Genomic DNA, 14,019 nt, shown 5'->3' on the forward strand with positions numbered 1-14,019 from the left:
ACTCAAAATCTTCACTAGAGGCATTAAAAAATGAAAAAACAAAACTCACACAGGAAATTCATGAACTCTAACAACTTTAAATTTGAAAAATAAGAACTGTACACTGCAATGGATACCAGCCCATGTAAATATTGAAGGCAATGAAAGAGCAGACAGACTAGCCAAAGAAGCAAGATACTTACCTCAAAAATTACATCCATTATCACTAACTGATGCTAACTCTGTCGCAAAAATAAGATTGGTAAAACAAACTATCAAGAAGAAGAATGAAATCAGTGAAATCGATGAAAATAGAGAGATAACCACAATCATCACCGGACTAAGGACTGAAAATTTTAAAGGCATGAAAATACAGCCAGATGGTAGTAGGAGCTATGAAACATGCAAGAACTGTCCAGGAGTTGAACTAACACCAGCCCATATCTATTCTTGTCCAGCAATTGCTGCTGCTCTACAGAAAATTGACAATAACCCTAGAGAAAAGCTCTACTCCATCAAAGTTCAACAGATTGCCAAAGCAGTTCTACAGATCCATGGTCATATCTTCAATGGACTTAACAACAACAATAAATAATAATTATCATCCCTATTATTATTGGTTAGGATTGTGACTCTGAAGGTAAGTGTAGTGATTGGCTAATGAGAATTATTTGATTAAGCCAAGCTAATCCCACTTACTTCGAAGCTAGGGTTAGCTTATATGGAGAGTGGGATTAGCATACACTATTTTTGTTTGGTATTTTTTATGGGTGAAAAGTAGGTGTTGTGTTGGATGCTGGTGGTCTGTGAAGTGAAAAATAGGGGTGTGTGTGTGTGTGTGTGTGTTATACTAATTGTGTTGGTAACGCTTCCACAGTTCGTGTTTTAATGTTCTGTAATTGTCTGTGTCTTAAATTTTGGTAGGTTGTTGAGTAGCATGGGTATGAGATGTGATCTTTGCGAAACCATATCAGTTTTTGAAGGATCTTGGGGTATAAAGAATTGTGGTTGGTCGTGTTATGCAATACGTATCTCTGTTGTTATGATAGGTATTGTTGAAATAACTTCTTAGTAACATTAAGAGGTGTTTCAGAATTTTTTTTATGCTCAGGATTTTGTGCTTCGCCATATAGGGTTCGGTTATCGCTGTTGTATGTGGAGCATCCAAATCACTGTTGAAATAATTTTCTGATGTAACGTTTCTATTTTCATTAGATGGCTATTTGATGTGTTAGCACAGATTGTTATGCCCTACCTGAGTAGCGATTCTAAGATACCGGAGTTTTCTTACTTTATATGAAATCACATCTTTTACCTGGAAAAGTTTTGCTGCTATGATGTGAAGTTTAGTATGTAGTTATTGTATATATTTTGTCCATTTGTAGTAGCAATCTTTGTTAAGGTCAAGATATTTTGCATGTGATATGGGTGTGATTTTTGGGACATCAGCTGCTATTTTTGTTGTTAATACAGTAGTATGTGTGATAGTGTAGCAATAGAGGTGCGAGGGTGCATGATTCTTGGATTGTGTATAATTAAAATCTGTGGTTTGCTGCTATTCATTATAATTGAATTTTGGTAGAAGCAAGTTGTGATTTCATTTCACTTGTTGTGCTTTGAAAGGAGTAGTGTATGTCTTTGTGGAATGCCAGTAGCATGGTGCAGAGATAACAAAGATGGTTTCAGGACTGTACAATGATAGTTATGAGGATCAAATGAGGGAATGTGGACTGCAGAATTTGGTGGATAGAAGAAGGAGAGGTGATATGATTGAGACTTTTAAACTGTTGAAGGGTGGTTACAGGGTTGACACTCGGGAGTTCTTTCACTTGGTTGAACAGCGGGAAGGAGTGATGACAAGAGGCCATCCTTGGAAGTTACGAAAGGAAACTGTGAGCAAGAGGGTGAGGAGTGGTTTCTTTGTACGGAGAGTGGTTGAACCATGGAATGCATTGCCTGATGGAGTGGTTAGAGCGAGAACGGTCAATGAGTTTAAGGAGTGCTATGATAGACTCTGTGTTTCTTAGGGGAGAGACCTCCCCTCGATGAATTGTGACAGACTTTATGTTCTTAGGACGGACCTCCCACGATGAGTCTTTTGACTCCATGGAGGCCTGAATAATAATAATAATAATATTTGAGAGATCCTGAATGCAGTGTCCCTGTTATTCGATTGAATGTAGTTTGGTCAGCAGTATATCATGTTAAAGTGTATCAAAAGCTTTAGTTAAGTCAATAAGCATAAGGACAGCAAACTTGTTTTTATCGAGAGCCATGTTTATGGTATCAGCAATATCTTCTAATAAGGTGATGGTGATTTTTGTTTTCTGGAAACTGTATTGGTTTTGTGATATAGTGTTGTACTTTTGTAAATAGTTCTGTAGTCTGGTGTGTGTTATTTTTTCAATAATAATAATAATAATAACTGTTTTATCAAATCTCATATTCAGACAATTTCACTGCCTGTCACTCCCATAGTTTCACTATCTCTCATTCTGTTACTCCCATAGTTTCACTATCTCTCATTCTGCCACACCTTACTTCTGTTTTCTCATTTATACTTCCTTTCACTCCCTCAGTCTCACTAGATTTTGTTATGTTTCCATTTCTTTCATTTATGCTATATTTCATTCCTTCAATCTGTTTCGCATTTGTAGTTAAATTAGTAGTTTAACAAAATAAGCACTTCCTACAAATCGACTTACTCTCATCTCCCGTTAACCCTCTACACGAACACCTCTCACATGTTTTGCCATACATATTATTATTAATAATTATTCAGGCCTCCATGGAGTCAAAAGACTCATCGTGGGAGGTCCTTCCTAGAAAACACAAAATCTATCATACCACTCCTTGAACGTTCTTGCTCTCACCACTCTATCAGACAATGCATTCCACGTTTCAACCACCCTCCATGCAAAGAAACCACTCCTCACCCTCTTACTCACAGCTTCCTTTTGCAACTTCCAGGGATGGCCCCTTGTCATCACTTCTTCCCGCTGTTTCACCAAGCAAAAGAACTCCCCAGTGTCAACCCTGTAACTACCTCTCAACAGTTTATAAGTCTCAATCATATCACCTCTACTTCTTCTATTGCACTCATAACATTGCAACATTCTTAAAAAATCCACATCATTAATGGCGCTTGATTTTTGTGACACTCACCAGTTGCACAGGTGGTCGTCCACGTGGATGAATTCATAAGTACTGCCATTGTGGTCAAATATGGCAAAATTTAGAAATTTCAATTAATAAAGTTGGTAACAATTCTTCAAAGTCAAAAATCACGCAAATCCACTAAGTTATCAAAAATAAATAATAAGGTTGGTCGAATGGTAGAGCCTCTGCTACTAATGGTTCACACAAAAAGTTAAGCAGGTTTGAGTGCGGTTAGTAGTTGGAAGGGGTTAATCATTTGATGCTGTTGGCACACCCTCCCTCGATGAGTCTTTGGACTCTCTGGAGGGGTCACATAATAATAATAATAATAATAATATACTAAAATTCAAGTAATATAGCTAAATTTTTACTAACACTACGAAAATTATAATCCCAGATATGTTCTATCATTCCCCTCTCCATGCAAATGTTTTTTCCTATAATGTTCTAGCTCCCTTGCAAAAGTAGAACATCTTTCTTCAACTAGGCTTGAATCAAGGACTGCTTTAATAATGACATCCCAGGAAAAATATCCTAATTACTCTAAAAATATGCATTTTTGTCTATGATTAAAATAACAAAGTATACTTGAATTAATCCCAAATATTCCTTTTGTTTTGTAAATGCAAAATAGAAGTAAGCAGTGTGTATAAGCAACAGCATTTTTTGTAGAGTAACTAGGCTTATATATTGACCACATTTTAAAAAATCCATAATCCGCTTTAGTCTGATTTCAACCCTACCATATTAAAGAGGTCCGACTTTTTAAATTAACAATAACTATAATTTTTCAAACTATCTAAAATTTATAAAAAATATTAGAGTAAAGTAGAAAGGGTTAGGTTATCAAAATTACAGCACATACCCTTGGTCCCTGTGGTCCTCGTTCTCCTGGAATTCCAGAAGGACCCTGAAAATAAATTTAAAAATGTATAGTAGAATAGATATCAAAAGAAATACTTACTGAATTAAGAGCCAAAAGGCTTCAGTTCAGCGATGCAAGTGGATATTAAATCCAGCATTATTTCAAAGCTGAATACAGAAACTATAAAAGTTTCATATGAAATTTGATCTGAGAGCTCACGGGAATATACTCACTGGCATTTAAGAGTTGCCCTATCCGGACCTTATAGGTGGCAACAATCGCTAGCCCAAGCGTCCATATAAGCATCATGATTTGTGAAGTACTTTTAAAAGAATTTTGAAAACAAACAACATTTGTTAATAATTCTCATACATATCTTGGATGGGAAAGAAGTTGAAACTATATGATTTTCATTTATATAGAAGAAGTAACTTTTTAACCAAATACTATATACTGGTGAAATTCCAGATGACTGGAAGGCAGGCATCAAAATACCAATTCCCCCAAAAAAAGGGAGATAAAAAATGTATGAAAATTATAGACCCATAGCACTGCTAAGTCATAGCTATAAAATCTTAACATGCATTATTCAAAATATACTCCAAACTTTAATGAATGAGACAACAGGAGAAGATCAAGAAGGATTCACGCCTGGAAGGTCTACTATAGACCATATTTCTACAGTTAATAACCTGGCTGAAAAGTAGTGCATATACAGCTTACCTATACTGCAGTTTTATTGACATCAAACAACCAAATCTACAAACAGTTATATATCGCCAGTTAAACCTATTCCAATATCACCAATCCAAAACAGACCACTGTAGCACACCAATAGTGACTTTACTCTTTCGAAAAAGTGCCCTCCTTTACACAACTTGCTGATATCTTTCTGATAGCCATTCACCTATCCAACTCAATAGTCCATCATCGAATCCCATCTGTTTCAGTTTAGTGACCAATTGTGACATGACAATCTATCAAAAATCTTTGCATAATCTAAGTAAAACACTGCAACTTCAACTACAGATACACAGATCAGCCTATAATTGGTTCCCTTAGCCTAATCACCACCTTTGCGAAGTGGAATAATTTGCCCTACCTTCCACTGTTTTGGGATTTGCGTTGTTGCAAGACTCTTATTAAACAGATATGCAAACGCTGATGCTAACACATCGGAACATTCTCTTCTGTGGAGATAAGTGGAAGTAGCATGTGTATCCACAGAACAATTAGCTAAAAAGTTCATTTTAAGTTTGATTCTAGTAACTGACAATAATTTTTGTGGGCCTCGTTGGCCAAGTGGTTAGCATATCCACTCTTCAGCCAAATGGCTGTGGGTTCGAATCCTTTTCTGGATGTTTGTGATTTTCTGTGCAAATACTAGTGGTGGATTGAGTGGTGGAGATGGAGAGTTGTATAGTAGATGCCCTCCCTCGATAAGTCTTTGGACTCCTTGGAGATGTCACATAATAATAATAATAATAATAATAATAATAATAATAATAATAACAATTAAGACACATCGCAATATATTATCAAGACCAATTACCTTGCTGAAATCTAGCTTACTTAACTATTTATATACCTAAATTGTACATATTTGGTCTGATGTATTAAAATAAATAACTTTTATTATTAAAAGACCAGAAGATAAATGATAAAATATACAAAGAGCCAACAAGTTTCACTAGCCACTGTCTAGCATTTTCAAGGCTGAACTGGTGTGAAAACAAATGCATTGAGTTACATTTCAAACATACACTTTAGTAACTGTTAGGCCGTTACATTTTGTTCCTTCTGTTTGAAGGCGTGCATGTGTTCGAAAGCTTCAGTCAGATTCCGTGGTCATGTACCGGAGTAAATAACCACGTGTTTTGTAGTTATTTGCATATTGTAATTCTGTCGAACTGAGAGAGACGATGAGATTTTTCCATATGTCTTTAAGAACAATGCCCTGATTTCTATTTAAATTATTGCCTGTGCATAATACCACAGCTGCTTCTTTTAAAGTTCTGTATCTGTAGTCATTCTCGATGTAAGGCATAAAACTGTTTTTCCAATCTATAACGTGATTTGATGTTGAGAAATGATGTGCTAAACCAGATGTGATGATTCTATTATGATTGACATCCCCCACATGTTCCTTCTGTCTTATTTCAAAACTTCTGGAAGTCTGACCAATGTAAGAATGGCCACACTTGCATGGAATTTCATACACTCCAGGACATTTGAAGAAAGGTACATCATCTTTAGGTGATTCTAAGATATGTCTGATCATGGAAGTTGGTTTAAAAACCAGTCTGATGTTATGAGCTTTTAACATTCTCGCCAATTTTGTGGAAACTGAATTAATATATGGAATGACAGCTGTGGACACATACTGGGGTACTGTAACACGTTGTTGGTAGTTGTCTTTAAATAGCCATTTGTTTAAAATGTTAGAAGGGTATCCATTGAGAGATAGAGTGTTAGCTATTAGTGACAGTTCTCTCTGCACATCTGTTTCTTTTGAAATAGACCTTAAGGCTCTATTACGTAGCATGTGAACGATGCTGTGTTTTTGTGATCTATGATGGTTGGACAAATAATGTAGATATCTACCAGTATCTGTGGGTTTCCTGTAAATGGACAGTTGGAAATTGTTGTCTTCTTTCTTCACTAGGATGTCAAGAAAAGGAAGTTCTTTGTTCTTCTCTAGTTCTATAGTGAATTTGATCTTATTGTGTAATGAGTTGATTTTGTTCAGAAACACGAGAAGGTTTTCCACGGTGTCTTTCCAGATGATGAACACATCATCGACATATCTCCACCAAATTGACGGTTTTGGTACAATGGTGGAAAGAATATCCTTTTCAAGTTTTTCCATAAAAAAGCTGCACATGGTGGTGACAGAGGACTACCCATGGCTAGCTTCCAATTGTTTGTATACAGTGTTGTTAAATTTGAAGAAATTTGATTTCAGGCAATGATGAAACAGCTGTGTGATGTCTTGAGGGAAAAGATCTTTCAGAATGTTAACCACCTCTACGATCGGTACATTAGTGAATAAGGACACTACATCAAGACTAGCCATAATGTCCGTTTCTGATATTTTAATATTCTTGATTTTTTCTATAAAATGTTGAGAGTTTTTAATGTAGGTCTCTGTGTGTCTAATTGTTTCTTTCATTAATTTTGCCAGATGCTTTGCTAGTAGGTATGTAGGTGATGATCTTCCATCAACTTATGAGGCTCCCAAGATTCATAAAGAAAACGTTCCTCTTTGTCCAATAGTTGATGGAAGATCATCACCTACATACCTACTAGAAAAGCATCTGGCAAAATTAATGAAAAGAACAATTAGACACACAGAGACCTACATTAAAAACTCTCAACATTTTATAGAAAAAATCAAGAATATTAAAATATCAGAAACGGACATTATGGCTAGTCTTGATGTAGTGTCCTTATTCACTAATGTACCGATCGTAGAGGTGGTTAACATTCTGAAAGATCTTTTCCCTCAAGACATCACACAGCTGTTTCATCATTGCCTGAAATCAAATTTCTTCAAATTTAACAACACTGTATACAAACAATTGGAAGGTCTAGCCATGGGTAGTCCTCTGTCACCACCATGTGCAGACCTTTTTATGGAAAAACTTGAAAAGGATATTCTTTCCACCATTGTACCAAAACCGTCAATTTGGTGGAGATAAGTCGATGACGTGTTCATCATCTGGAAAGACACCATGGAAAACCTTCTCGTGTTTCTGAACAAAATCAACTCACTACACAATAAGATCAAATTCACTATAGAACTAGAGAAGAACAAAGAACTTCCTTTTCTTGACATCCTAGTGAAGAAAGAAGACAACAATTTCCAACTGTCCATTTACAGGAAACCCACAGATACTGGTAGATATCTACATTATTCGTCCAACCATCATAGATCACAAAAACACAGCATCATTCACATGCTATGTAATAGAGCCTTAAGGTCTATTTCAAAAGAAATAGATGTGCAGAGAGAACTGTCACTAATAGCTAACACTCCATCTCTTAATGGATACCCTTCTAACATTTTAAACAAATGGCTATTTAAAGACAACCACCAACAACGTGTTACAGTACCCCAATATGTGTCCACAGCTGTCATTCCATATATTAATTCAGTTTCCACAAAATTGGCGAGAATGTTAAAAGCTCATAACATCAGAGTGGTTTTTAAACCAACTTCCATGATCAGACATATCTTAGGATCACCTAAAGATGATGTACCTTTCTTCAAATGTCCTGGAGTGTATGAAATTCCATGCACGTGTGGCCTTTCTTACATTGGTCAGACTTCCAGAAGTTTTGAAATAAGACAGAAGGAACATGTGGGGGATGTTAATCATAATAGAATCATCACATCTGGTTTAGCACATCATTTCTCAACATCAAATCACGTTATAGATTGGAAAAACAGTTCTATGCCTTACATCGAGAATGACTACAGATACAGAACTTTAAAAGAAGCAGCTGTGGTATTACGCACAGGCAATAATTTAAATAGAAATCAGGGCATTGTTCTTAAAGACATATGGAAAAATCTCATCATCTCTCTCAGTTCGACAGAATTACAATATGCAAATAACTACAAAACACGTGGTCATGTACTCCGGTACATGACCACGGAATCTGACTGAAGCTTTCGAACACATGCACGCCTTCAAACAGAAGGAACAAAATGTAACGGCCTAACAGTTACTAAAGTGTGTGTTTGAAATGTAACTCAATGCATTTGTTTTCACACCAGTTCAGCCTTGAAAATGCTAGACAGTGGCTAGTGAAACTTGCTGGCTCTTTGTATATTTTATCATTTATCTTCTGGTCTTTTAATAATAAAAGTTATTTATTTTATTTATATACCTCTTGATTGCTCACCATTAAGTCTTCTCTTATTTCATTTTCTACAGTTAAGCATCTGACATCTCAAACTTGACAAAACATTATGATGAACTGCTTGCTGAATACCATATGAACTCTTCAGCATGTACCAATCTCTCATTTTCATCCATTAACATCATCTTACCATAATCATTCATTTTTCTAATTGCCATATATCCAAATAACTCGTGAGGTTTTTTTTTTCTTGGCCTAATTTGCTAATTTCTGCTGGTAGTGCACTACTGTTGTTCTTACCAACTGAGTCACTCTCCTGATTCTTTATACTCTTTGTGCACCTGACCATTACCATTATTAAGCTTGTGCTGCCTCCAAAGTGTCTTCTTCTTTCAAATTTCATGCTTAATCCCTTCATTCATCCATTTTACGCCTACTTTATTGAGCTTTTGCCTTTAAGTATACATTCATCCATTGATGTTGTTATGTATTTCTTTATCAGTTCCCAAGCAGAATTTGCTTTCTTACTGCTCAACTTCTTATGCCATGCTATTGTTCCAAGCTGTCTCCTAAGCTTGTTATAATGACCAGGTTTGTAGTTCCACATATATCCTTTCCTCGCAGAAGTCTACATATGGCTAGTCACAACCCAGGTGATCTTACTGCTCAACTTCTTATGCATGCTATGGCTCCAAGCTGTCTCCTAAGCTTGTTATAATCACCAGCTTTGTAGTTCCACATATGTCCTTTCCTCACAGAAGTCTGCATATGTCTAGCCATAACCCAGGTGATCATCATGATCACTCCCATCAACTGGAGGAAAGTGCAAAAACCCACTCACAATTACATCCCTTGATGAATTGATCAGATTAATAACTCTTCTGGGATCTTCACTTGCCTACCTTTATACACCGCCTGATATAGCTGTCTCTCACAAACTCTAGAAATTCATTTTCTTTATTCCCAAATGTAATCTCCTCATTCCAATCTATACAACCATAATTAAAATCAACCATAATAATAATCATCTTTTTATTATTCACTGACTCAATTTGCTTATACATTGCTTCATCACTACATTCAACATTTCCTGTCTACAGCAACATCCAACTAAATATTTCTTCCTCTCAAAATATGCTCAAACTACGTTAAAGGGAGATGGTAAATCCCGTTTTATTTTAAAGCCGGGTATGAAACTCGGATCGAAATCCATCCAAGCAAAGGTGGATCTTGCTCCACCTTTGCTTGGAGTTGCCCTGGTGTTGTATTACCCAAATGATCACTTACACTTGGGCTTGCCGATAGTTTTTTCAGCATGAAACTCTATGGATTTGATGGATTTCGATCCGAGTTTCGTACCCGGCTATAAAATAAAACGGGATTTACCATCTTCCTTTAACTTAACTGGTGTTGTATTACCCAAGTGATCACTTACACTTGGGCTTGCCGATAGTTTTTTCAGCATGAAACTCTATGGATTTGATGGATTTCGATCCGAGTTTCGTACCCGGCTATAAAATAAAACGGGATTTACCATCTTCCTTTAACTTAACTTATGTCACCGGTAAAATAGCCTTTTGGCTTATTATGCTCAAACTACATTGCCTCAAAGCCAATGCCACTATTTTCCCCTTACATGTCTTCCCTATGTGGACATAATTCCCCTGCTATCATCAGCAGCACTCTTGCGTTTCTTTTTGTCCTTTCTGCACTCACAAAAAACATTCTACTTTTCTATTTCTAGTCCTGTATGGTCTCTTATTTCTGATACTCCTAGCATTTGTAATTAAACACTTAGGTCTATAACTAGTTCTACCTAAGCCAATTGTTGGTTGTGATTTCACCACCATACCTGCCCTTGCCCAATCACCTTTATTACTGCTTACCACATATAACTGCTCAGTCTCAACTATCCCATTTACATTCCGATCTATTCCATTTCTATACTGATCATCTCCATAAACACATTCACTACTACTACTTCCAACACCCACTCTTAATATGTCATGTGTCTCGGTCCACCTGGGTTCCTCCCCAATTCTCCTTGCATTCCCATTCTCTTGTCATCTCTCACACTACTGTTGTTTCCATTTTTCCAATTGGGCATTCACTGTTGAGAGTAAAATTAAGAACAGTAGTATATTTATTGCAGTTTCTGATGTTCTTTGTTTTTTAGTTTGGTTTATTGCTGATGAGAATATGATTTCTGATATTGGTTGTAGCTTGTGAATGATTCTGATAAACAAGAGGATGAAGAAGTGTTCATTCTCAGGACTTTAGTTTGGTGCTAGAGCTTATTACCCCCTCTAGAGCCACAAGTGTACACCCACTGACCAGCAAGCGATGACTGAGCTTGAAGAGTGGAATGCCAGAACTACTCCATACACTATACAATCACCACAGCAAGCCTTAGGCCCTGTCCCTAGACCATGGGGAAGGGGACTTACTGCAACACCCTTGACCTTTGCAGGCAAGCCCACTAACCAACTGATCCTGTCTGGAGCATCCAGGACCACTCATCTTGCAGAAGCAGAGGCTAAAGTAGTGCAAGACTACCAGGATCTCTCTTTCCAGATGTCCAAAGGTTGCACAACATTGCAAACACCATGGCAAGATGTTGGATTACAGTAATAGTAGACTGGAAGATAGGATAGTAAACCAGATTCAGGAGAAGTAGAGCAAAGAATATGGGAAGGAAAGTTAAGGAAAAAAGGAAGAATGGAAAAGGGTCAGTATCATCATTGGGAAGTCTCCTCCACCAGTTGGAGGAGGGGCTTGAAATGGGGTAAAACCAGTAACATATGAAAGAGTATATCAGGTAAAAATTCATTCTGGTTTTCTGGTCATCAGTTTTATAATGAACATGATGACGCCCATATAAAATTTTGTTGACATCCATACACTTGAGCTATGATGAACTATCTCAGAGTGCAGAGGTAATGCCTGCACTCTGGATAGTTCATCAAGATAGTTCCGACAAAAAAAAAGTACAGGCAGCCCTTGGTTTACACCTCACTTCCATTCCCGAAAAAAACGGGCGTAAACCAAATTGGGGTAAAATGAACCCAATTTTAATGGGAGGTACAAAGTTATGTTCTGTGCAGTCAAAAAATATGCACATGAAGTATGTGTAACATTATTATATTTAAAGCTTTAATAATAAGCCTTATTTTTAAAAATTTAAAAATAAGGCTCTCTAAGACTTGTCACAAATATACATACATATATATTTGTTAAAATAAAATTATTAATAACGAAAACAAAACAAAATTATATACAAAAAATATGAAATTTCGAAAAGATATTACATATTTCTCTGTTGAAGTTCCTGGTTTCGGATCACCTGCATTTCTTTTTGAAAAAAGTATCCAGTGTTAACTGCCTAGATTTTCTTTTACTTTCTTTAAGGAGTTCAGTGTAAAGTCGAATAGATGCGATTATACTCCTTTTTATGTTTGCACTCCATTCCCAATCATGGTCTCTATGCTTGCAAGGGTATGCTGTAAATCAGTCGTTTTCATATCTCTCAGAGGACCTTCTTCATTTTCTTTCTCCTCTTTTGGATGTTGACTTAATTGTTCAGCTAATTCTTTTAAGTCTTCATTGGAAAGCGGTTTATCATGGCTCTCTAAGACTTGTCACATCTTCAGCTGTAATATCGTCTAATCCCACCTCTCGTGTAAGCTTGGTAACGTCTTCAATAACATTCTCCTCTTGCTCTAATTCCTCGAAGTCATGCAAAAATAATTTTGCATGACTTCGATGACAAAAAGAATGGCATTAACAACATCAAGGCAGCTTGGAACTTTGTTCCAAGCTGCCTTGATGTTGTTAATGCCATTCAAAATATCAAATGACTGCCAATAGTCTTTAATAGTTTTTCCTGAAGTGTCCAAGACTCTTACCATTTCCATAAATGTTATACAGAGGTAATAGGAGTTTAAGATTGATATATAATCCCCTAATCCATCGGTTGCAAAAGCGATGTTGTGTTTGGGGCATGTAAACAACCTTGACATCCAATGGTGTTCTTACTTCAGCAAGGTTTTGAGGATGTCCAGGGGCATTATCCAAGAGATGCAATGCCTTGGCTTGCAAATCATTTTCTTTACAGAAGCGAAGCATGGTAGGACAAAAAAAATTTGTGTACCAATCTATAAAAATGTCTTGTGTAACCCAAGCTTTCTTCTTCCATTTCCAGTAGACTGGCAGCATGGCTTTTAGACCCTTGAAGGCACATGGTGTCTGTGAATGGTACACCAGCATTGGTTTAAGTTTCAAAGTTCTGGAGACATTTGCATCCAACAAAAGCATAAGTCTTTTGTTGTTTTAATCTTTTGCAGTTTTAAAACCTGGACTGGAATGTTCTTTGCACGTTCCTGGAGCAGACATGTATACTGCTATGCATTAAGGGAGGGGCGACTACCCAGACCGGTTTTGACCTTTATTGAGGTCTTGTCAGTGGGCGGTAGACCCAGAAGTGGTGATACCAAGGCAGAAGCAATGGAGAGGTCATATTTACCTATAATGAGTTGCCAACAGGTGTACCACCCCATTATTAAATTACTCTTAATTTAGAGAAAGAACCTTTGCTGCGAGTTGCCAATGGATGTACCACCTTGCCTTAGTCCTGAAGATATTTTCAGGCGCAAACTGGTTTCGACCTTTATTGAGGTCTCGTCAGTGGGAGGTAGACCCAGAAGTAGTGATACCAAGGCAGAAGCAATGGAGAGGTCATATTTACCTATATGAGTTGCCAACAGGTGTACCACCCCATTATTAAATTACTCTTAATTTAGAGAAAGAACCTTTGCTGTGAGTTGCCAATGGATGTATCATCTTGCCTTAGTCCTGAAGATATTTTCAGACACAAACTTTGTTTGCTTACACTTGGATAAAGGATTAAACTAAATTTATTATAGTCTAACCAAGTGCAAAATAAACTTCTAACATTCAATATGAGTGGAGGCACTCACACTAAACTTGATAAACAATATTGAGGGAGGGAGAGAGAGAGAGAGAGAGATTAAAGTGAAAAAATTGTGGTGTGAGATATATGTGAGGATTTTTGGAAACTAAAGCTTTTCAAGGAAAAACTAAATTGACGTCTATAATTAAAATCCTTATTCATTATAATTTATAATTGC

At 36.7% G+C, this 14,019-nt stretch overlaps 1 protein-coding gene across 2 annotated transcripts in view; it reads right to left on the reverse strand.

The window, feature by feature from the left end:
• Nucleotides 1-14,019, reverse strand: part of LOC150098312 (uncharacterized) — a 733,595-nt gene that overhangs the window by 659,518 nt on the left and 60,058 nt on the right. For both annotated transcript variants that reach the window (XM_090404774.1, XM_090404775.1), the window contains exon 4: nucleotides 4,004-4,048. In XM_090404774.1, the coding sequence (XP_090260900.1) occupies nucleotides 4,004-4,048 (45 nt within the window). The remainder of the gene's footprint in view (nucleotides 1-4,003; nucleotides 4,049-14,019) is intronic.

The sequence above is a fragment of the Typopeltis vanoorti genome, chromosome 15 (assembly GCF_054136105.1).
Source record: "Typopeltis vanoorti isolate ZY-2024b chromosome 15, IOZ_Tvanoo_1.0, whole genome shotgun sequence".
In the NCBI taxonomy this organism is placed as follows: domain Eukaryota; kingdom Metazoa; phylum Arthropoda; class Arachnida; order Uropygi; family Thelyphonidae; genus Typopeltis; species Typopeltis vanoorti.